At 48.9% G+C, this 21,621-nt stretch overlaps 1 protein-coding gene across 2 annotated transcripts in view; it reads left to right on the forward strand.

Annotated features, from left to right (window-relative positions):
* AAAS (aladin WD repeat nucleoporin) overlaps positions 1-21,621 on the forward strand; it is a 730,668-nt gene that overhangs the window by 679,342 nt on the left and 29,705 nt on the right. For both annotated transcript variants that reach the window (XM_069653320.1, XM_069653321.1), the window contains one exon: positions 20,502-20,583. In XM_069653320.1, the coding sequence (XP_069509421.1) occupies positions 20,502-20,583 (82 nt within the window). The remainder of the gene's footprint in view (positions 1-20,501; positions 20,584-21,621) is intronic.

The raw sequence follows: 21,621 nt of genomic DNA on the forward strand, positions 1-21,621 counted from the left end.
GCTGCAGCGAAGTCATTGGGCGCTGCAGTTCGCCAACCTCTGCCTTTTCGTCCTAGGGGACAGCAATGGAGGGGAGGTTCCTTTTGTTATTACTCATCCTTTGGTAAAGCGAGAGGTGCTGCCAGTCAAAGGAGCCACCGTAGGAGTGCCAGAGGTGGAAAACAAGGTACTCGAGGTGCCAAGGCCGCTCAGGCTTTTGCCTCTTTGCCCTCAGGCAATGCCGCAGCCACTTCAGCTCAGTCATGAGGCCATGTCCCATGGTTCGCCGGTTGGGGGAAGGCTGGTGCAGCATCTTGTAGAGTGGCGCGCCATTACTTCAGATGTGTGGGTTCTGGAGATCATAACCCACGGCTACTGTCTTCCTTTCCGGCAGAGGCCTCAAGACAATCCACCGGGGAATCTCTCTTTGAAGAGTCCGGATCCGCTCTTTGCGCAGGAAATTCAATCCCTGCTGGAGAAAGGAGCCATAGAACATGAAGGGATGCTATTCACCTTATTTTTTGATTTCCAAGAAAGATGGGGGATTGAGACCAATCATGGACTTACGCGGTTTGAACAAACTCCTCTGGAAGGACAAGTTCAAGATGGTTACTCTCTCTCAAGTCCTCAAGGCCCTTCAACTTCAGGACTGGTTGGTGTCTCTCGACCTCAAGGACGCTTATTTTTATGTGCCGATACATCCAAAGCACAAGAAGTACCTGAGGTTGGCGGTTGGCGACTCGCACTTTCAGTTTCGGGTCCTGCCGTTCGGTTTGACCTCCGCCTCGAAGGTCTTCACCAAGCTCATGGTAGTGGTGGCAGTGCACCTCAGGAAAGGGGGGATTCACGTCTACCCCTACCTGGACGATTGGTTGATCAGGGTGCGCTCTCCCGAGCAAGTCCTGGATCATCTGTCAGTCACCTGCCACTCCCTCCACAAGGTGGGCTTCTCCCTTAACTTGACGAAGTCCCATTTCACACCAACTCAGAGGCTCCAGTACATCAGAGCAGTGCTCGACGCGTCCCTGGGGCAGTGTTTTCCTCCCCAGGTGAGGGCTCATCACATTCAGCAGTTGGTGCACAAGTTTCAGCTTGCCCAGAGTCTCCCAGCGTTCGAGTTCTTGAGATTGCTCGGCCTTATGGCACCCTGCATTCTTCTGGTGCCAGAGGCCAGGTTGCGGAAGAGATCTTTGCAATGGGCACTGAAGCTCCAGTGGTCTCAGTCCTCCGGCAGGATGTCGGACCCTGTTCAGGTGCCGTCCTCGGTCGCCCAGGACCTTCTGTGGTGGGTCGTCGAAGACAATCTGATGACGGGGGCTCAGTTTTGGCTACCCTGGGCGGAGGTGACGATCGTGACGGACACATCCCTCACGGGATGGGGGGCTCATGCCAACGAGTTAACAGCGGTCGTTGGTCTCAGTCAGAGTCCAGACTCCATATCAATCTGTTGGAGCTGAGGGCTGTCAGGCTAGCCCTGAAGGCTTTTCTGCCGACTGTGCAAGGGAAGAATGTCCTGATCCTGACGGACAACACGGTGGCCATGCACTACCTCAACAAAAGGGGGGGGGGGCAGGGTCACTTCCTCTGTGCAGGGAGGCGATGCAGCTCTGGTTCTGGGCAATCCAGCAGGAAGTTTCGATCTCAGCATTTTATCTGGCCGGAGACGAAAACGAGACGGCGGACGCTCTGAGCAGGCAGAACGCGATCTCTCACGAGTGGGAGTTGGCTCAGGAGATTCTCCTGGAGATCTTCGCCCTTTGGGGGACCCCTCAAGTGGATCTCTTCGCCTCCAGTGTCATCCGGAAGTACGAGAGGTTCTGCTCGTGGGAATTTCCTCCAAAAGGAGCCTTAGGAGACGCGTTCGTAGTGGAGTGGTCATTCCCACTGCTGTACGCGTTTCCTCCAGTCCCAGTCATCCCGCAATTACTGCGCAGGTTACGGAGGTTGGGTTACCAGCTGATCCTCATTGCTCCGGCATGGGTCCGGAGGACGTGGTACCCGGACCTTCTCGACTTGTCCATCTGCCCTCCACGTCGTCTTCCCTACCGAGACGATCTGCTCTCACGGGAAGGGGGTCAGGTTCTCCATCCAGAGGTCAGATCCCTCAACCTTCACGCTTGGTTTCTGAAAGGTTGAGGTATAAGGATTGGGACCTCCCTGAAGACGTGATGGAGGTGTTGCTCTCGGCCAGACGGCCAGCAACAAAGTTCCTGTACCGTTGCCGTAAGTTCTGCGACTGGTGCAGGGTTAAGAATGTGGATCCTTTCGCATGTGACATTCCCATGGTTCTGTCTTTTTTGCTTTGTTTGGCCCAGAGGGGCTTGCAAGTGGGTACCGTTAAAGGTTACCTAGCGGCGCTGTCCATATTAAAGCGCTCGTCTGAAGAGTGTTCCTATTTTAAAATTCCTTTAATTTCTCAGTTTCTGAAAGGGCTCAATAGTGTGTTCCCTCCGTCACCTTTCCAGGTGCCCAGTTGGGATTTGAACCTTGTTCTCAAGTTTCTGATGGGTGCTCTGTTTGAGCCTTTGCATTCATGCCCTTTGAGACTGTTAAGTCTTAAAACTGTATTTTTGGTTGCGGTCACTTCCGCTTGCAGAGTGAGTGAGTTACAGGCACTTTCAGTTAAGCCACCCTTCACTGTGTTTCATAAGGACATGGTTGTCCTTAGAGTTCGTCCTTCCTTTCTTCCGAAGGTGGTGTCGGAATTTCATTTAGGCCAGAAGGTTGTTCTTTCTGCGTTTTATCCTCCTCCACATACTGGTAAGGAAGAGGAGAGGCTCCATAGGCTTGATCCTAAGAGAGCGTTAAGCTTTTATATTTCACGCATGTCCCGGGTCAGAGTGGACGATCAACTCTTCATTGGTTACGCTGGAAAGCGTTTGGGACAAGCTGTGACGAAACAGACTTTGTATCGCTGGATTATTTTGGCTATCTCTGAGTGTTACCGCTTGGCGGGTAAGGGCCCACCGGTCGGCTTGCGGGCCCATTCTATCAGGGGTATGGCTGCCTCTACTGCCCTACGGAGGGATGTCCCTATTCGTAACATCTGTGATGCAGCCATCTAGGCTTCGGTACATACTTTTGTACGTCACTACTCCCTCGATTCCATCCGTGGGCAGGATTTGGCCTTTGGCAAGGCGGTCCTTTACTCCGCAATTTGATTGGGCATTCTAAATTTGTTTTCTAAATTCTTTTCCCACCTCCTTGCATTGGTACTGCTTTGGGAGTCTGTCATAGATATGGAATACGTCGGAGGACACAATCCCCTCGAAGAACAAGTTACTCTCTTGCCTGGTAACGTTCTATCGATGGGATGGTCCGACGACTTATTCCATATCGCTCCCTCCCTGCCTTCCCCGCTACAGAATTTCTTATGCGATTGCAGTTTACGTTTCCGCAAGGCTTTGTGTGTCAGACTGGCAGAAGACTGATGCCACACGTTCTGGGAAAAAACTACAACTGAGGCTACGGACGTCGTGCGTCCTACTTATAACATGTCATCGACGCAGGACGCCAAAGATTTTCCGAAGCAACACAGCTGTGGTGATTACATGTCATAGATATGGAATACGTCGTCGGACCATCCCATCGAAGGAACGTTAACAGGCAAGAGAGTAACTTGTTCTTCTCTTCCCAACCTAATACAGCAACTTCTTGAATGCCAGAAACCTTGACTACCCCCATCCGGAGGAAAGGCCTTCCATCTTCTAGGGAACCTGCACTTCCAGAGAATGCACACAGGGTTTTCTTCTCCAGAGGGTTTTTCCTGAATATCCTGTACCACTGCAGCCGTTCCCTGGCGCAGGGGCATAGGGTTTTTAGGGGGATTATTTCTTCCACTCACTGCTGTCTCTGATCAGGCTACCCTCAAGGTGGGTAAAACATTATTGCCATGTTGTATATGTAATGTTGTATATGTATAACAGTTATCAAATAAAGTAGATCAGACATAGCAAGGTCCAGTTGCTTACTTATCGAAGACCCTTACTCCTGCATAAATGAATTACACGGCTCTAGAAAAGGAACTGTTGACAATTAAGAAAGCATTTGAAGAATGGAGACATCTCCTTTTAGGGGCCAAACATCTGGTTGAAGTTTGCACGGACCTCCACAACCTAAATGCTTTACAGTATGCTCAAACGCGTAACAGCCACCAAGCAAGATGGGCTCATTTTTTCTCCCCATTTAATATCAAGTTCTCGTTTATACCGGGTCGTGCTAATCTGAGGGCGGATGCCCAGTTGAGGAAGGAATCCAATCCAATCCGGAAATTCCATTCAGAGCCCCTCTTTCCTAAAGCACTGTTTGTTAAGGTCATCTGGGATTTTTTGCAACGTATCAAAGCCGACACCACCTTATTTAAGCAGCAAAATGTCTGTTTTCAGCTCAATCATACTTTAATCGAAGACAAGGGATGCCTGTACCGAGGACCGAAGATATTTGTACCCTCTTCAGATACACGGAAGGAGCCTCTCCGTTGGTGACATGATGCCCCTGTAGGAGGACATAGGGGTGTGTCTAATACTATTGAAATTCAACACTAGTTTTGGTGGCCTTCTCTCAACCAAGATGCCAAAGATTATGCATCTTCTTGCACCATCTGTTTACAGACTAAGACCTCACACCGTCACCCTTTAGGCGACTTGGTGTGCATGCAACTACCGGATACCCCATGGCAAGGCATCTCGACGGATTTTATTGTGGATATCCCAGTTTCTCATGGCTGTAGCACCATCATGGTTACCATAGATACTCTCACGAAGTTAGCTGTATTTTTTCCTCTGCCCTGAGTTCCTACCGCAGCCAATATGGCCCGGGTGTTTATCAAACATATTTTCTCCCGACATGGATTACCAGAAAAGATCATCTCTGACCGGTGTCCCCAGTACACTTCCAAATACTGGAACCACGTCTGTGAGATCCTTCAGATCACACGTGCTCTCAGTTCTGGTTTTCATCCTCAGACGAATGGCCAGACTGAGCAACTCAACCAGACTCTAGAGGGGTACCTTTGGTGCTACATATCTGCGGCACAAGACAATTGGACTGAACTCCTGCCGCTTGCTGAATTTCCCTACAATAATTCTACTCATTCCTCTCTAAAAGCCAGTCCCTTCTGTTCCTATGGATTTCATCCTTCTTGTTTCCCTAGTGGCAGTCCAGCTTCTACACCTCTTCCTGATCTGGAAAGTCTTATCTACAGTATTCAGCAGGGTCACAAGCTCGCCAAAGCGGCTCTTCAGGCAGCACAAGATCGCATCAAGAAGGAGGCTGACCGTCTTCGTTCAGCTATGCCAGATCTTAAGATAGGGGACAGTGTTTGGCTTTCTTCATGGTTTTTGCCTAGTCATTTGGTGCTGTCTAAATTGTACCCTAGATTTCTCGGTCCCTTTCGGATTCTGGACCGGTGGGGCGAGGCTGCTTTCCTGTTGCAATTGCCTCCTTCTTGGTCTCGAATCCAACCAGTATTTCACGTCTCTCACCTCAAACAGGTGGTACCGGATCGCTTTTCCCACGGGACTGGGTTCCGTCCTCCACCTGTCTCCTCGACTTTGGTTCCTGAATAGGTCGTCACTGGGATCTGTGACTCCTGTTACCGTAGGGGTACTCTTCAATACATGATCGATTGGAAAGGATACTCACTGGCGGATCGTTCCTGGGAGCGTTTGTGGCTTCCATTTGTTTAACCCTGGCAAGCCAGGGTGCTCCCTGTTTCGGAGGGGGCATACTGTCATGTGGAGACGGTTCCGGTGGCGGTATGGCGCCGTTGGAGACGCATAGCCTATACCTCGTTGCAGCCTCCAAAGATGGCGCTTTCTAGGGTGTGCAGCATTGCAATCTTGCAGGAGTCATGTGTTTGCTTGGCTCTGCCTCCCTTCCAGGGGAAAGCTTTTCAGTCTAATGAACCCGGAACTCCCTGCATTGCTACTTTACATAGCGAACACTCCGTAAGTTTGAACTCTTCCTGTCCTTCATATCTCTGTCCTGAGTGCTTGTGATAGCCTCTCTCTCCCCTCTCTTCTGGTTCTCGCCATTCATACGGCCGCCAGTCTTTCCCCATCGAACAAATCCCCTCGCTCTTCCCGCTTCAGGTAGGGAGCTTTGTTAGGTTTCCATAGCAACACTTAGTATTCTTACGCGTACTGACACACTCTTCTATACCGTTTCGGCCATTCGGCAGGGAACAACTGAGAGCTGTATTGTGCTGTTCCCTGGCATTGCTGTTATCCTGCCGTGGCTCTTGTCTTCCGCAGTGGAAAACCTGTAGTGATGGGGTGAGCACTCGACGAGGCGAGCCATCCCACAGGAACAATTTTCATGAAGCTCTGCATCACTGCTTCACAGGGTAGGTTCCATACCTGTATTCCATTCATTCTCTCTCTCTCTTAATTATCAAGGGTCTCATCCTCGCTTCTTACCTCTACAAAGGAGGGATTTTTTCCAAATCTGTTCCGGACTTGGTAGTCAATCACTGCTCCCATATTAGCATACAGAGGTACATTTGCCCCGTAAAGGGGTTACTTCAGACTAGTTTCTACCTTTCTCCCTCTTTTCTTTTTTTTTATTGTAACAATTAGTTTTATCACAAAACTTTAATTACACGTACATTACAAAATCCCTTATAAATCGATCAATGAAACAAACTCTTTTCTTTCTACTAATTCTATCCTTCTCTTCCCAACCTAATACAGCAACTTCTTGAATCCCAGAAACCTCGACTACCCCCATCTGGAGGAAAGACCTTCCATCTTCTAGGGAACCTGCACTTCCAGAGATCTCACACAGGGTTTTCTTCCCCAGAGGGTTTCTCAGAATATCCTGTACCACTGCAGCTGTTCCCTGGCGCAGGGGCATAGGGTTTTTAGGGGGATTCTTTCTTCCACTCACTGCAGTCTCTGATCCAGGCTCCCCTCAAGGTGGGTAAAACATTATTGCCAAGTTATATATGTATAACAGTTATCGCAATGCCACTGTCCTATCAGGGTGGGATTCTTCCAGTGGAAAACCTCTTTGTGCACAAGGAAGGCTGTTTGCTATATTGCCCATTCGTTGTGAGGATTCAGGAAATTGTTAAACCCACAAATCTGTGTTTATCATCTTGTTTGTGCGCTCTGTGGGAATCAGCCTGGCATTATTGCAGCACTACTTTTTAACTATGGGACTTCCGCAGTCTGTTTGAGCATGAGTCATCTTATGATTTGATTCCCCTGTGCCTCGCAGTACATGAGTTTTGTATTTCCCCACTCACTCGCCGGCAGGGATTGTCAAACTCTGTAAAATTGTTTTTCCTTGAGAGGCTCCCCGTCCTGCGTTGTAGCTCTGCATCTGGTTAAGCATGCGTTGATCTACTTGAACCACGATAAACTCAAGGCCCTCTTTCTAAACCTCAGTACTTTCCTCCCCTTATCCAGGGAAAAGTGGCTCAAGTCCCTACGTGCAACACAACTGCAACTTATTTCCACAAGCAGGAGGGACCCAATGCAATTATATTGTCCTCTACTAATGAAACTGTGAAATGGGTCTCTTCAGATTCACAATATTCATTTTGCATCTCATCTGGAGAGTAAGGATCATGTGTAAACAGGTACTCTAAGAAGATTGTTGCATCCCTTACACAAGTGGGCGATGAACAGAAAAGGGATTAGAGTCTTCAGAGCTTCATCTTTCCCGAGTATATCTTTTTGCAACATAGAACAACTCCCAAAGCCTGGAGTTCACTCTGACTGGGTGAGGAAAACAATCTCTAGGAGATGCTTTTTTCTTTGATTAGCCTCAGGAAGTTCCTCTGTGCCTTTGCTTCAATTCCTCTGATCACTCTCTTTGCTTCCATTGCTTCATCACACTTTGCCAAAAGGTAAATGATACCACAATTTAGAGATTCTTTTGAAACTCCTATATTGGGCAGTTAAATTTTTCATATTTTTCTTCACTTCTCGGATGCTTCCTCATGTTCCAGATCCTTTAGTCCATCTAGGCGAGGCTTGTGGACTAATGAGTCCTTCACCTCTCCCTTCCATTGCAGAGATTGAGACCTGATACCTGAAGAACTAGCTTATGCACAATTAATTGTTTATAATGAGAAAGCATCTATCGTGTTTTCTACTAGAAACTATTGTACTAGGAAGCCATTAAAGAGCAGGTTTTTCACTGATCTTTTCATAAATGAGTATCATTTCAAGTGTTTGCTAAACGATGTTCCATCTCATCGATTACTTAGCGAATACAGTATTTCTTATTGCAAACATTACATTTTTATTATTTCTGCTGGTTTGAACAGACCCGATAACATCATCATCCTTTCAAGTCTGCAGCCCCTCAATGGGATTGAAACGTGGTTCTGACAACTATTGTGCACAAGCCGTTTGTCTGTGCCATTGCATGACTTAGACTTGTTTCCTTGGAAGAGAGTCCAGCGCTTTGGGCAACAATGGCTTCAGAAGAACCTTGCATTATTTTCCATAAAGACAGGGCAAGTGATTTTTCTTCATATTTTACATCTTTGACTTCATGCTTCAGCTGAGTTAACCTTGCATAATGTGTAAATTGGGAAAGAACAAAACCTTCCAGAAAATCTAATGATTTATTTGACTTTTAGTAGACCTTTTGGTAAACCTTTTCCTGTTAAGAATGATGCTATGGCCACACCAGCAAAATGGATATTCTTCATTATTTCTAAGCATTATGAAATTAGGAGGCATTCATGTTTGCTTAGGGACTTCTTGTTTGTTTCACCAAAGCTAAGAAACCATTGGTAGTTGTTCAAAGAGCATGTATTAATTGCAGACATCTGTAGGACATCAACAAGGACCCCTTCTCCTGCTCTCAGTAAGCATGGTTCTGTTATCTTCCTTCATCGTCTAGAAAAGTGCAACATTTGGTCACAGAATCCTATGTATTTCTGCTTGAGGGTGGCATATGCTTTCGTCTTCAATGGAAAGTTTGCCCTTTACATTCAGATGAGGACAGAGTAAGGACAAATGACCTTCATGGGGATTTTGTTGCTCTTAGTCCTTGCGATCCCTCCTTTGCAACACCCTATATTAGGGGGATATTTCCATGGCCCTTTGTTGATGCTTGTATAGTCATGTATGCTAATGGAAAGACATGCTTCCAAGCACATATTGGTCCTTGACTCTCTTAGTAGCTGTGGCAGAGCTGTAAGGATTTACTGAAGGGAGGGGGGTAGATTGATGGCAAGGCACAGTTGATCCAATAGACACACCAAGAGAATGCACTACAACGTACAGAAAAATATCCATCCTTCATAGGGATATACATAAAGCTAGTACTTGAGTTGTAACACACTAGATTAGTATACTTCATAAAAAAATGTTAAAGGACCTTTAGACAGACCCTCCTAACACCTAAGCTAAATGTATCGCCTGGATCCAGTGGTAAACTCAATTCATATATGAGCAGGTGAGAAACGTGGGTCAGATGACGATGAGAAAACACCCAGAAAAGGATTCCAGCAACAAAAAGACAAAACCAGGAGCAAGGACAAAGAAGCCAGATCCTCTGAAAGCAGCAGCCCACCTTGGTGGTAATCCTCCAGGAAATCAAGTAAAAATGTGTCTGATGGGGGACAATGCTGAGCCTGCAGCGATATGGCTGCTTTTTAGTGTGGCTACGTCGCAACCAGAAAATCCTGAGCAGAACTTCCTTGGCCCCACGAAGTGCTGCACATCTGCACAATTGTCACTGGTGAGCAATCTGTGTTAGTGCCCATGCAGCCTGTCCAGCAGGAGCCACCACAATATTTGGTGAGGAGCTATGATTCAGATGGTGCCCGAAATACCCAAAATATTTGGGCATTACGATCTCCACTGACCAATCAAGTGTTCCACAAAAATTATATTCAGTCTCTTGGAAGGAAGGTGGGGCCCCTAGTCTTCCACTCTTGCTAATAGCAAGAGCCTATCTGTCTAAAATGATTGTAACAAGGTTCTTGGCCCCTTCAGACTTTACCTAGCTTGGCTTGTGCATATATCTTTGGAGTTCTGGAAGGGTGTGATAGATGCTGTAAAAATGATTGGTATGAAATTCCCAGTCATGCCAAAAACCAGGCTGCTAGGTATCTTTGACCTCAAAGATGTTCTTATCAGGCACTTTGTTAGAATTGCCTGTGCAGTGGCCACATTGCTGGTCGCAAAAACTTGTCTCAGGCGCCCGGCCCAAACAGCTGAAACCTGGCTAAAGACAATCTCGTCATGTGAAGATAGGGAAAATGTGTACAGTAATTCGCCCCGTAAGGCTCTTTCTAGCTCTTCTACTCTTAAGCTATTTCTGCATGTTTGTGTCTGCGAGTATGTTGTGTAAGGAACTGAAATTAGTTTTATTGCTTTGTTCATAAATGGCGAGTATGTTATGTCACCTATGTGTCGTGATGAATAGGCGCTTGCACAACATGCGCCTTAATGTCCAGACTGCACTTGTTTGTAAATTAGTTCTTCCCTTTGTGGTGTTTTGTTTATTGATGAAAGATTATTTATAAATAAAAGAAAATAATCTGTTTTATCTGAGGAATGGACAGTCCCAAGCCAGTCCTCCAGTCACGCACTAGCTAGTCTGAATCCGGTGGAGTCATCGCTGATCTCCCAGCAGTAACCTCCTCTCATGTGGCCAGGGGACAGTAGCTGCTACCTGATTCTGACCATGGGGGCAGCAGTATGAGGAAGGATCACATGGGAGGAGACAGCCTCCGGGCAGATGTCATGACTCCATCGGGTGAGACATGGTGTCCCCTATTTTCACTTGAGAATAACCTCACCATGTCTGAAACCCTCATGGCTTATTGCCATGTTCCACTCCTTTTCCCATGAGGAACAGGGAAACCCCTTTAGTCAAGTGTGTGAACCAACCATATCAATCTGATGGAATCATCTTTCTCCAGCATGGGGTCTGGTATGGATTCACATGCTCATGAATATTCCCCGTCGTCAGGCTGGGAATCCTCGGTAAAGAAAAAAATCAGTTTCAGTTTCGTTTCTGAACTGTCTTTCTTAGTAGTAAACAATCACTGGTCTCTGGGTTATACTGCCCCCAGCCAATGACTGCCCTCTCCCTAAGCCCCTCCCCTGGCAGCCATCCTCAGATTTTTAGCGCACGTTCAAGTGTTGGGAGTCCTTGTGCTATAGCTCTCGAGCTTTTACTGCGTTTTGCGATTTTCTTTCAGAGTTTAATCACATTTCTTCGGTCAATCGAGCCTCAAGCTCCACCATTTCTACTTCCGATCAACGGGGATCCGTTTCGGAATTTTCTACGCCCCTCAAGGGCGGAATTATCGTCGAGTTTTCACTTCTTGGCGGATTCCAGAAGATCTTTGAGGCCTACTCCGCGTGGACATGGCCCAGGACAAAGGAAACGCGACACCCGGTTCCAAACTGTTCAGGAACTGCCCTGGATGCGGACTACAGAATGTCTTCAAGGAGGACGAGCATTCCCGATGCTTCTACTGCCTTCACAAAGACAAAATGCACTTGGAGAAGGACTGTGCGTTTTGCAAGAACATGTCGGAACGGACTGTGAAGGATTGGCGTATCCGCCTCACCAACTGGCTGGAAGGAAAGAGCCCAGCAGGTGAGAAGAAGTCTGAGTGGTCTTCTAAGTCCTTTGAGGGCGCTCTGGCGACGGGGGGCCCAACCAAAGGCAAAGCACTGAGAGTCCGCGGGCACCGGGAGCGCCGATCGGTCGGGCTGCTCGGTTGCCAGGCAGGGCGCACTTTCACCGACGCCATCAACCACGAACCAACGCTCTGGCTCGGGGAGGAGAAAATCGGAGAACCCGGGTAAGCTTCTGGAGAAGTCCCGGTCGATCCCGACGGAGACAGCCGTGGGGGGGCGAGGCGGTGCCCCTCCCCCTCAAGGTGAAGGCCTCAGGCACGCCTAAAGTCGTGAAGGCCCTGATTCACCCGGCTAAGGCCTCTATTGAGGGAGTCGTGGCGGCCCTGGCGAAGCCTGTGAAGGCTACCCCAGTGGAGGCGGCCTCGGGGCCTAGAGTTTCCCTGCCACCGCGGAGGGAATCCTCTTTTCAGCCCATCGATAAGACCTCTGAGAAAACCCCAGGGGAAAAAATGGGGGGGGCCCAGTGGCCATCACAGACACTGATACAGCCTCTGGAGAGGAGCTGGCAGGAGTCGCTAAGATCCTGGACAGAAAGTTCGAGGAGGTCCGGTCGCACGGGAGGGATCCCGATGAGGCGGACGAAGAAAGCGACGGTGGCGCCGACGAGGGGCTAGTGGAGGAGGAGGACTGCTCTCCCCACCGTCCCGCCCGTCGCAGCCGACACCTGGGCCACAGGACAACTCGGGAGCAATCTTGATGGCGATCCAGGCCTTGTGTACGGAGATCAGGACGAGGTTGCCCTTACCTCCAAAGGACGATCCAGCGGAGCCTGGACCATCGGGAAGTCCTCCAAGCAAGCGGTGGAGAACTCACCCCCCTCCACCACCTCCCCCCTCCCACCCCCCGGTTTTCCAGCCTTCACGGCCTTCGCAGCCTTCATCCCCATCCCCTGAACCGAGGGATGACACGGGAGCAGAGACGGCCACGACGGGGACGGATGACGAAGGTGGTGACGACGGGATGGGCCTTCCATCACCACCTCCTCGGGCCTCCCTGCCCGACGAAATTGGCTCCTTCCATGCCATGATCGCCAGGGTATCCAAGCTCTTCCAGCTCTGCCCCGAAGAACAGAAGAAGGAAGGCTTCCTCTATCAACGGCGTGAGGCCAAGAGGAAGACGATCCTTTCGGTCCCGTTACTTGGCGACATCTGGGACGAGGGACTGTCGCTCCTGAAGAACCCGTCCACGACTCCTGCCAAGAGAGACCGGTACGAGAAGTAGTACCGGGTCCCGGATTCCGCCCCTTTGTGCCTTAGGGCATAGCCGACCCCGGATTCGGTCGTCTCGTCGGCGGCCAAGAAGAAAGCGGCGGGGGCGACGGCTTCAACTTCAACCTCCCCGCCGGTCGGCGAGGGGAAGAAACTGGACGCCATGGGACAAGAGGGCACTGGCCCTGAAGATCCTGCAGGAAGGTGAGGTGGTGTCGGACCATGCCATAACAGTGACCACGGACATTGCTGACACCGGTTTCCGCCAGTTGGGCAACAGCGTTTGTCTTCGACGGCAGGGGTGGCTCAAGGCGACCGATTTCCGCCAGGACGTGCAAACCAGAGTTTTGGACATGCCCTTCGACGGGAACAACCTGTTTGGCAAAACAGCGGATGAGTCACTGCAGGCCATCAAGGCCGACACAGAGACGGCTCGGGCCTTGGGAGTTTTACAGTAATGACAGCTGCCCTTTCGGAACTCCGGAGGCAAGCAAGGTGCCTCCAAAGGATTCGGCGGCGGTTCCTCGCAGGAGGCCTACAGAGGACACGGCAAGTCAGGAGGATCTCGTAGTCGTCACCAAGGAGGCAAGGCCGCCTCCAAGCAAGACTGAACGGGCCGTTGCGTCGGGCCCCCACCTGAGCACCCCGGTGGGAGGCCGGCTGGCGAAGTTCATCAACGTGTGGGAGTCCATCTCCACCGACGGTTGGGTGCTGGATGCCCTGGCCCGCGGGCACACTCTCGAGTTTCTAAAGAAGTGCCCCTGCATTCCTCCCGTGGCCAGGAAGGAAAACCACGTCCCTCAACTGCTGCTGGAAGTAAGGACGATGCTGAAGAAAGGAGCCATCGAGCTCGTCCCAAAGAGGCTCCGGGGCTCCGATACTCATGATACTTCCTCGTAAGAAAGAAGACCGGCGGCTGGCGACCCATCCTGGACCTTCGTCGTCTAAACAAGTACATCAAGTCCCAGAAGTTCCGTATGGTCACCCTCCAGCACGTGCTGGGACAGCTGGAGGAAGGCGACTTCCTATCGTTGCTGGACTTGGAGGATGCCTACTTTCACATCCCCATTCTAAAAGGACATCGAAAGTTCCTGAGATTCGTAGTCCAAGGGCAGCACTATCAGTTCAAGGCCCTTCCCTTCGGATTGAAGTCAGCGCCCAGGGTGTTCACCAAGTGCCTAGCACCAGGGGCGGCGCGGCTGCGCCTGCAGGGGATCCAAGTCTACCCCTACCTGGACGACTGGCTCATCCGAGCAAAGACAATAATACTCGCCGTCGTGCAAACAGCAAAGACCGTCCAACTACTTACGGAGCTGGGATTCTCGATCAACTTCGCGAAATCCCACTTGGTGCCGTCTCAAGTTGCCCTGTTCCTGGGGCCAGGCTCGACACAGTGGCACGATTGGCCTCTCCGTCGGAGGAAAGGACGAAGGCCATCCTGGGCAAGGTGCAATGGCTGTCGACCATGGACGTGGCCAGGGTGAATCCATCAAGTCCCTGCTCGGCATGATGTCCTCGTGCATCTACCTCGTGCGCCTGTGCAGGCTGCGGATGCGTCCACTGCAAGAATTCCTCGACGCCGGCTGGATGCAGGCAGTGGGCAACTTCGAAAACAAGATCTTGCTCAACAAGACTTTCCACCAAGCGATCCGGTGGTGGGGCAACCGCGTGCATCTGGCGGCAGGTATGGGCTTCCTGACCCCGGTGCATCAGGAGACGGTGACGATGGATGCCTCCCTGGAGGGATGGGGAGCGCACACCAGAGATCTCCACGCAAGAGGCCTTTGGCCGCCGGAGGAGAGGTCACTACACATCAATGTCCTGGAGCTCCGAGCCGTGTTCTGGGCCTTCAGGTCGTTCCTCCTGTCCCTCAAGGGCAAGGTGGTGAGGATTTTCACCGACAACACCACCACGATGTTCTACATCCGGAAGCCGGGAGGCACCAGATCCCCAGCCCTAACCAAGGAAGCCCAGGATCTGTGGCACTGGGCCGTCGCCCAAGGGATGTTTTTGGTACCCTTCCATCTGGCAGGAATAAAGAACACCATCGCTGACTCACTCAGCAGGGAGCTGCGCTCGTGCCACGAGTGGGAACTGCGTCAGGATCAAGTGGATCTACTCTTCCAACGATGGGGCAATCCCCAGATCGACCTATTTGCGACGGCGGCGAACACCAACTGCCGGAGGTTCGCCAGCAGGTTTCCCCAGCCAGGGAGCATGGGCGATGCCTTCTCATTCCCCTGGGACGGCCTTTTTCTGTATGCGTTCCCACCGTTGCCGTTGCGACTCATCTACCAACTCAGACGGTCCCGGTGCAGGATGATCCTCGTCGCACCGGCGTGGCCGAGACAGATCTGGTTCCCGGACCTTCTGGATATGTCAGCGTCCCCCCCCCCAGTCAAGCTGCCGACGGACGTGGACCTCCTCACCAGAGAAGGAGGCGCCATCCTCCACCACAACCCGGGGTCGCTGAACTGGCAGGCCTGGCTCCTGCAGCACTAGAGTTTGGAGAGTACGATATCCCGGCGGACTGCAAGGAGGTACTTGCAAAGGCCAGGGCGTCCTCAACTCTCAAATGCTACGGACACAAATGGAAGAGGTTTTCTGTCTGGTGCCGGGCACAGAAGATTAACCCTCTGCGGATTACGGCCCCTCAAGTGCTGTCGTACTTGCTATCGCTGGCCAAGGAGGGGCTGGCCCACGCCTCCATCAAGATCCATCTGGCGGCTATCTCCCGCTACACCAGAACTCCGGGGCGCTCATCTCTGTAGTCCCATCGCCTGGTGAAGGAGTTCATGAAGGGACTGTTCCGATCGTTCCCGCCGGTGAAGGCTCCGGCCCCGGCGTGGGAGCTCAACGTGGTGCTGACCAGGCTCATGGGGCCGCCATTCGAGCCTCTGCATTCTGCACCGTTGAAGTTCCTGTCGTGGAAAACAGCGTTTCTTGTGGCCATCACCTCCGCACGACGAGTGGGAGAGATCCAGGCCCTCTCCTGCAAGCCTCCGTACCTGACTTTCCACGAGACGAGGGTGGTGCTGAGGACGCACGCCTCCTTCATGCCCAAGGTGCCATCGGGCATCCATCTCAACAAGCCCTTCGTATTACCTGTTTTCTTCCCGTCGCCTTCGCCGCAGGCCGAGAGGACTTTGCACTCGCTGGATGTAGCTAGAGTGCTGAAGTTCTACGTGGACCGCACAAAGAGTTTTCGGAAGACATCACAGCTGTTTGTGAACTTTGGACCTGTGAACCAAGGGAAGGCCCTCTCGAAGGCTTCCATTTCCAGATGGCTCTCCGGCTGCATCATGCACTGTCACCGGTTGGCAAACTGACCGTTGCCCAGCCGTCCGAGAGCCCATTCGACCAGAGCGGTCGCTGCTACCACGGCGTTCCTATCTGGTGTGCCCATGCTGGACATCTGCAGGGCTGCTACGTGTAGGTCGACACACACATTCACGAGATTCTACTGCGTCGACCGGGATTCCAGGGAGGAGTCCAGAGTCGGCCAGGCAGTGCTGCGCAACCTGTTTGCCTGAAGGTGGGCCTGGTGAGGGGGTAAGGGATGCTTAATGTTGAGTTGATGATATGCTTAATGTTCAGCCTTGACACCTCCTGTGGTTGTGCATGTGTGTACTGCTATGTATTCATGAGCATGTGAATCCATGCCAGACCCCATGCTGGAGAAGGAACAAGTTACTTACCTGTAACTGTTGTTCTCCAGCATGGGTCTGGCATGGATTCACATGCGAACCCTCCCTCCTACCCCTCTGCGGCTCTTCACTTGGTCCTACTGCCACTTTACGTTCTACCAAATCTGAGGATGGCTGCCAGGGGAGGGGCTTAGGGAGATGGCAGTCATTGGCTGGGGGCAGTATGACCCAGACCAGTGATTGGTTACTACTAAGAAAGACAGTTCAGAAACGAAACTGAAACAGATTTTTTTCTTTACCGAGGATTCCCAGCCTGACGACGGGGAATATTCATGAGCATGTGAATCCATGCCAGACCCATGCTGGAGAACAACAGTTACAGGTAAGTAACTTGTTCCTTTTCAATTCCACTTGTAAGTCTATCAGAGATGACTTGCCATCAAAACCTTTTGGAAATGCTCATCCAAGTTCCATGAGTCAATCATTTACAATGGACTTCTGTTCCCAGAATTCACGAAATACTGGGACGACGAAAAAGAGGAGGGATCGAGCAATGTGGAGTAATGGATACTGCAAACCTAGTGATTGTTCTAGTGTTTCCTGGCACACACCTGTGCCTGGGAAATTTAAGCAGCCCAAACGGAGAATGTAAGGCAGCTGTTGTGGGGATTGATGAGAGAGAATTATACCTTGCTGCATGGAGCGGAGAGTCGAGAAGCCAGAAGTAGCGCAGTGGAGTCAACCTGCTCAACGGCAAATGAAGAAGGAACTGAGAGGCGCTGGGGGAACGCCAGGAGCAGGTTAAGAACTCCTGGGCGTTTGCAGATGCAGAGGAAGAGCAGTTCGCTAATCGGAGCCAAAAGGACAGCAGACGTGTCCAGAGAAAGCCACGGTAACCGGCGAGCGAAGCAAAGGATACCGCGATAGGGAAGCTGATGGGAATCCTTCCCCGACCGACCATCAGAGAACATACCAATGCCTACAGAAGCCGGTGAGTCCTCCTGAGAGAAACCGGGACACTGGGGTGTATCAGCGAATACACCTAGGTCGTATAACTGAAAGTTACTTACCTGAGATATAGAAAAGAGATAGACATACTAAAAGGGAATTTAAGTCGCAAATAAACCCTTTGCTAATGTGTAAATGTACTCCATGCCAATACGAAGAAAGCAGAAGGAATATAATATATCAGGATGATACATTATCAAATACTAATACTATATATATCAAGAAGATACATTATCAAATACTGTATACTATTATTATATACAGACAACTTTGGGAGTGGGTGAAAAACCCAAATGAGCAGAAGTCCTGGCAGGAGAGTACACCACGCAGTCACAAGTGGGTGAAACAGAAGTCCTGGTGGGAGAGTACAACAGGCAACCTCAAGTCTGTAAAACCAAAGTCCTGGTAAGGAAGCATACCAGGCAATTGGAAAAGAGTATAAAAAAACAGTGTTGTGTGCAGGTTTTGCATTAGGCCAAGAGAGTCCCAACAAATTGTTCTTGAAAGAAACTGTGAAGACAGTTGTGTACAGGTGATGAACTATTCTTGAAAGAAACCAAAACTGTGAAGTTAAACAGTTGTTGTACTTGCCCAAGAGAGGCCCCAAAGAATATGGTGTATGAAAATCTCAAGGAGTAAAGAAGAATCCGGGGGGAGGAGGCTATGCTCTGGAACCAAGAACTTTATCCTTGTAGAAACTTTTGTTTAAATCCTTTTTCCTTCCTTTATGAACACTTTATCCAAACAAATCAAGGCTAAAGGCCAATCCCCTTTTTCACCTTCTAGTTAAATTTGTAGCGTGAGAGTCAGAATAGAACGTTATACACAGGACAGTTTTGTTTTGACATCATGACACGGACAGAGCCTTGGTTTTTGTTTAGGTAGGAAAATCCTCTTAGAGCAGAGAAGGGAGGCCTTTACCCAACCCTTTTTATTTTCGATAAATGTCTTCAACCAAAAGCATGACAAACCTTTGTCTGACTCCTCACAGTAGAGACAAATGTTTTGGCGGCTTCCAACCGCTGAGGTATACCAAAACAGAATGTGCATTGGGTTTCTCTGGGGCAGACAAGCAGGCTACTCCAGGGTAAACTACTCTAGAAGGTGCGAGGCTGAACCAGTGGGGGTTAAAAATGCATGTATGCCCCAATAACTACATACTGGTTAATTTCTGTAAATTTGGCTGCACCCCTGATGAAGCCAAAGCTAAATTATAGCTGCCACCACCAGCCTACTCCATAAAACACATGTAGGGTAATAGTATCAGCCTGGAACTAAATTGGAGTTCTTAAAAAGCCCCATTGTCATACGATCCATATGGGCTACTCTAGGACAACACATCAAAACAGGATAGAGCAGCGGGAGGACTTCAGTGCAAGCTTCTCTGGCCACAGAAATAAATTGAAAAGTCCAGAAAAAACAAGATAAAGCAAGGTTCTATACAAGATAAAGGTTCTATAAAATGGGAAAAGAGAACCCAATAAATTGAATTCTGTCTAACATCCCTCCAGCCGAACGTATATATACACTGTGCTTTATTATATATACATGCTTTCTATAGCCGTGCAGGATCTTAGAAAGCATGTGCGCACTGGGAGTTGTCAAGTTATGATGCATGGGTGTGGGTAGAGCCTTGGTACAGAGAGTCACTATCGCAGAATATCTGCCAAAGCACTGATGTAGTAAGTTGTTTTTAAAATTTGTATGAGTTCCACACATATTTGTCTCCCCACTTTTGTCCCTAGCCACATATACCTATCCCTTAAGGAAATCTTCCACAACTTGAATATGCCCCTGAATTATACCTTGATAGCTATGCATGCTATTCAATTATCTAATCAGCTTTTTTGGCGAGCGCATGGTCTGGTCCCGGCAACACATCCTGTGAAACATCTATTTCCAGATGGATAACTTTCTTGTATCCAACGATGCCATCGTTGCATGTAACACTCCTCACAACATCATTCTTTCAGAACATATTGATGCACATTCCATCAGGCCTAAAGCTGCAACAGTGGCCTTCTCAGAAAATGTACTATTACAAGACATTGGTACAACATCTTGAGCAAATCTATATTACGTTTTCGTCCCGTCACCTTTTCTCCATACTCGTGAGACATCCATCGGAATGAGAATGGAGCATGTTGCCGCGCAGTCTTATAGAATTTTGGGTATGGCGCACCCTGCATGGTACCGCCTCTGCAGGCCCCAGCCAACCGTCAGTCTACTATGCCCTCAAAGCATCTTCAAAAAGCAATACACTTATGGGCATTTTGGCCAGGTACTACTTCAAAATGTATTTGTCTACTTGTTGGCTGACCAACACTTGTATCATGTAGGCATAGAATAAAGCTTTGTTATTCCTAGTCTGCCGCTTTCCTGTTCATCTTCATGTCATCACCAAGTAGAAATTATTCTGATGGCTGATTCTCAGAGTGCTGGCCGTAGTGTGCTCCTGCATAGGGTAAGAGGGGTAGCCATATAACTGTGAACTGCATACAGCTGTAGCTGAAACAGTTATATGCAGCAGTTTCCATTCCCCACCAGTAATAAATGGCATGACATCCACATAATGTAATTAGGAAAGAGCTGTTCTCAGTTAGAAAGACACCATAAAATTATCATTATCCTGTTTTTCTCCCTATCTGCTCTCCACCATTCCTGCTTTCCCGTTTCCACTGTTTGAAGCAATTATCCACTTTTGACTCTATATTTTTGTCACATTGTCCCATTTCCTCTGTCTGGCCTACTTTCACCATTTCTTCTTCCTCTCTCCTTTATTTTTGCCAAAGCTCTTTAAGTAACCCCACGAGGGAGAAAGAAACAATTTATTTAGATCAAAGGACGATACTGCTCCTCCCCAGAGAGACTTTGAATATCATGAATGGTTCAACTTTTCATGGGGTTTCTTATGGTCTTCCACACGGGTGGTCAGTGATTGGCTGGTTATGTGTGTGTGTTAGTGAGCACAAGCTGTCGGATTTATTGTTGGTGGTTCATTCTAATGGATTCCTCTATTTTTGGTCTCATTCCAGGAAACCCAGCGGAAGAGGAAAGCCGAGCAGTAATTGCTGTGTTCAGAACACGCAACAGTCCTGTGTTTGAGCTCCTTCCATGGTGTGTATGTTGTCTGTTTGATATGTCTTTTCTATTCAGGTCTTATTAAATGCTGTCCATTTTACCCTCCTTAGCCATACAGTCTAATTATTGTATTATAGAAGTATCAGTATTAGGATGCACACTGTTCCTGCAGTAGAGGAAGCATCATGGACATTAACATTTGTGATCCTACTATTAATGTAGTTTATTCCTCCCTGATCTGTGGTGGGAGGGAATTCCAGAATTATGTTCCCAACACTGACTGAGTTTTAATTGTGGTAGGCCAGACATAGGCAGTCTGTGTTTGCAGATATTGATTTTGACAGCCTATTTGTAGAGTGTTTTAGGTCCTTTTAATGTTGGGATTTTGTTCATGATAGCTGCAGCTAGAAATGTAATAATTCCAGCCACCAAATTCTATTAGGGTGTATTCATAGTGTGCTGTCCTAAGCTATAGATGTAGCAGCACAGTTCCAAAATGTCTGTAGTTGACAACATAGTATCTCTTTGCAAGAAATCTACAAAATGAATGTTCCTTTGCATATCAGGTGGGCCTAGTCTAATTCCATGTGAACCAATTGAGCCCAGAAGGCTGTAACTGGAAGCATGCTATTAGATGCTATATTGGCATTACAGCTTTCTCCTTAAACCCAAAGAAATGTGCCTTGGTTTCAATGTTGTGGGCTGTGCAATGGATAATTGTTTTAGAATTGTATACATTTGTTTTGAGTGTATATTGTGTCATGAATATTGAATGTGGGCATGCATTATGAGTAGATAATACATGAATACATTTAAATGATTATAGTTTGATGCATACCCCAGAAATACGTTTCATAAGTTGTAATATAAGTATTCTAGAAGCCATGTATGAGAGATGAACACTGTCAAGCGTTCCCAGAAGAATTCTCCAGAGAAACCAAAGCTGTTGAAGCTAGAAAGAATGATTTTTCTTGAAGAAAGAAAGATCCAAATCAGTGAGTGGTCAACTCTGCACTGAGGATAAAGTTGGCGAAATTATCAAGAAATGTGTTGGCAGGCAAATGGCCTGAAATA

The sequence above is a fragment of the Ambystoma mexicanum genome, chromosome 3q (genome assembly GCF_040938575.1).
Source record: "Ambystoma mexicanum isolate Mex_15411 chromosome 3q, UKY_AmexF1_1, whole genome shotgun sequence".
Classification (NCBI taxonomy): Eukaryota; Metazoa; Chordata; class Amphibia; order Caudata; family Ambystomatidae; genus Ambystoma; species Ambystoma mexicanum.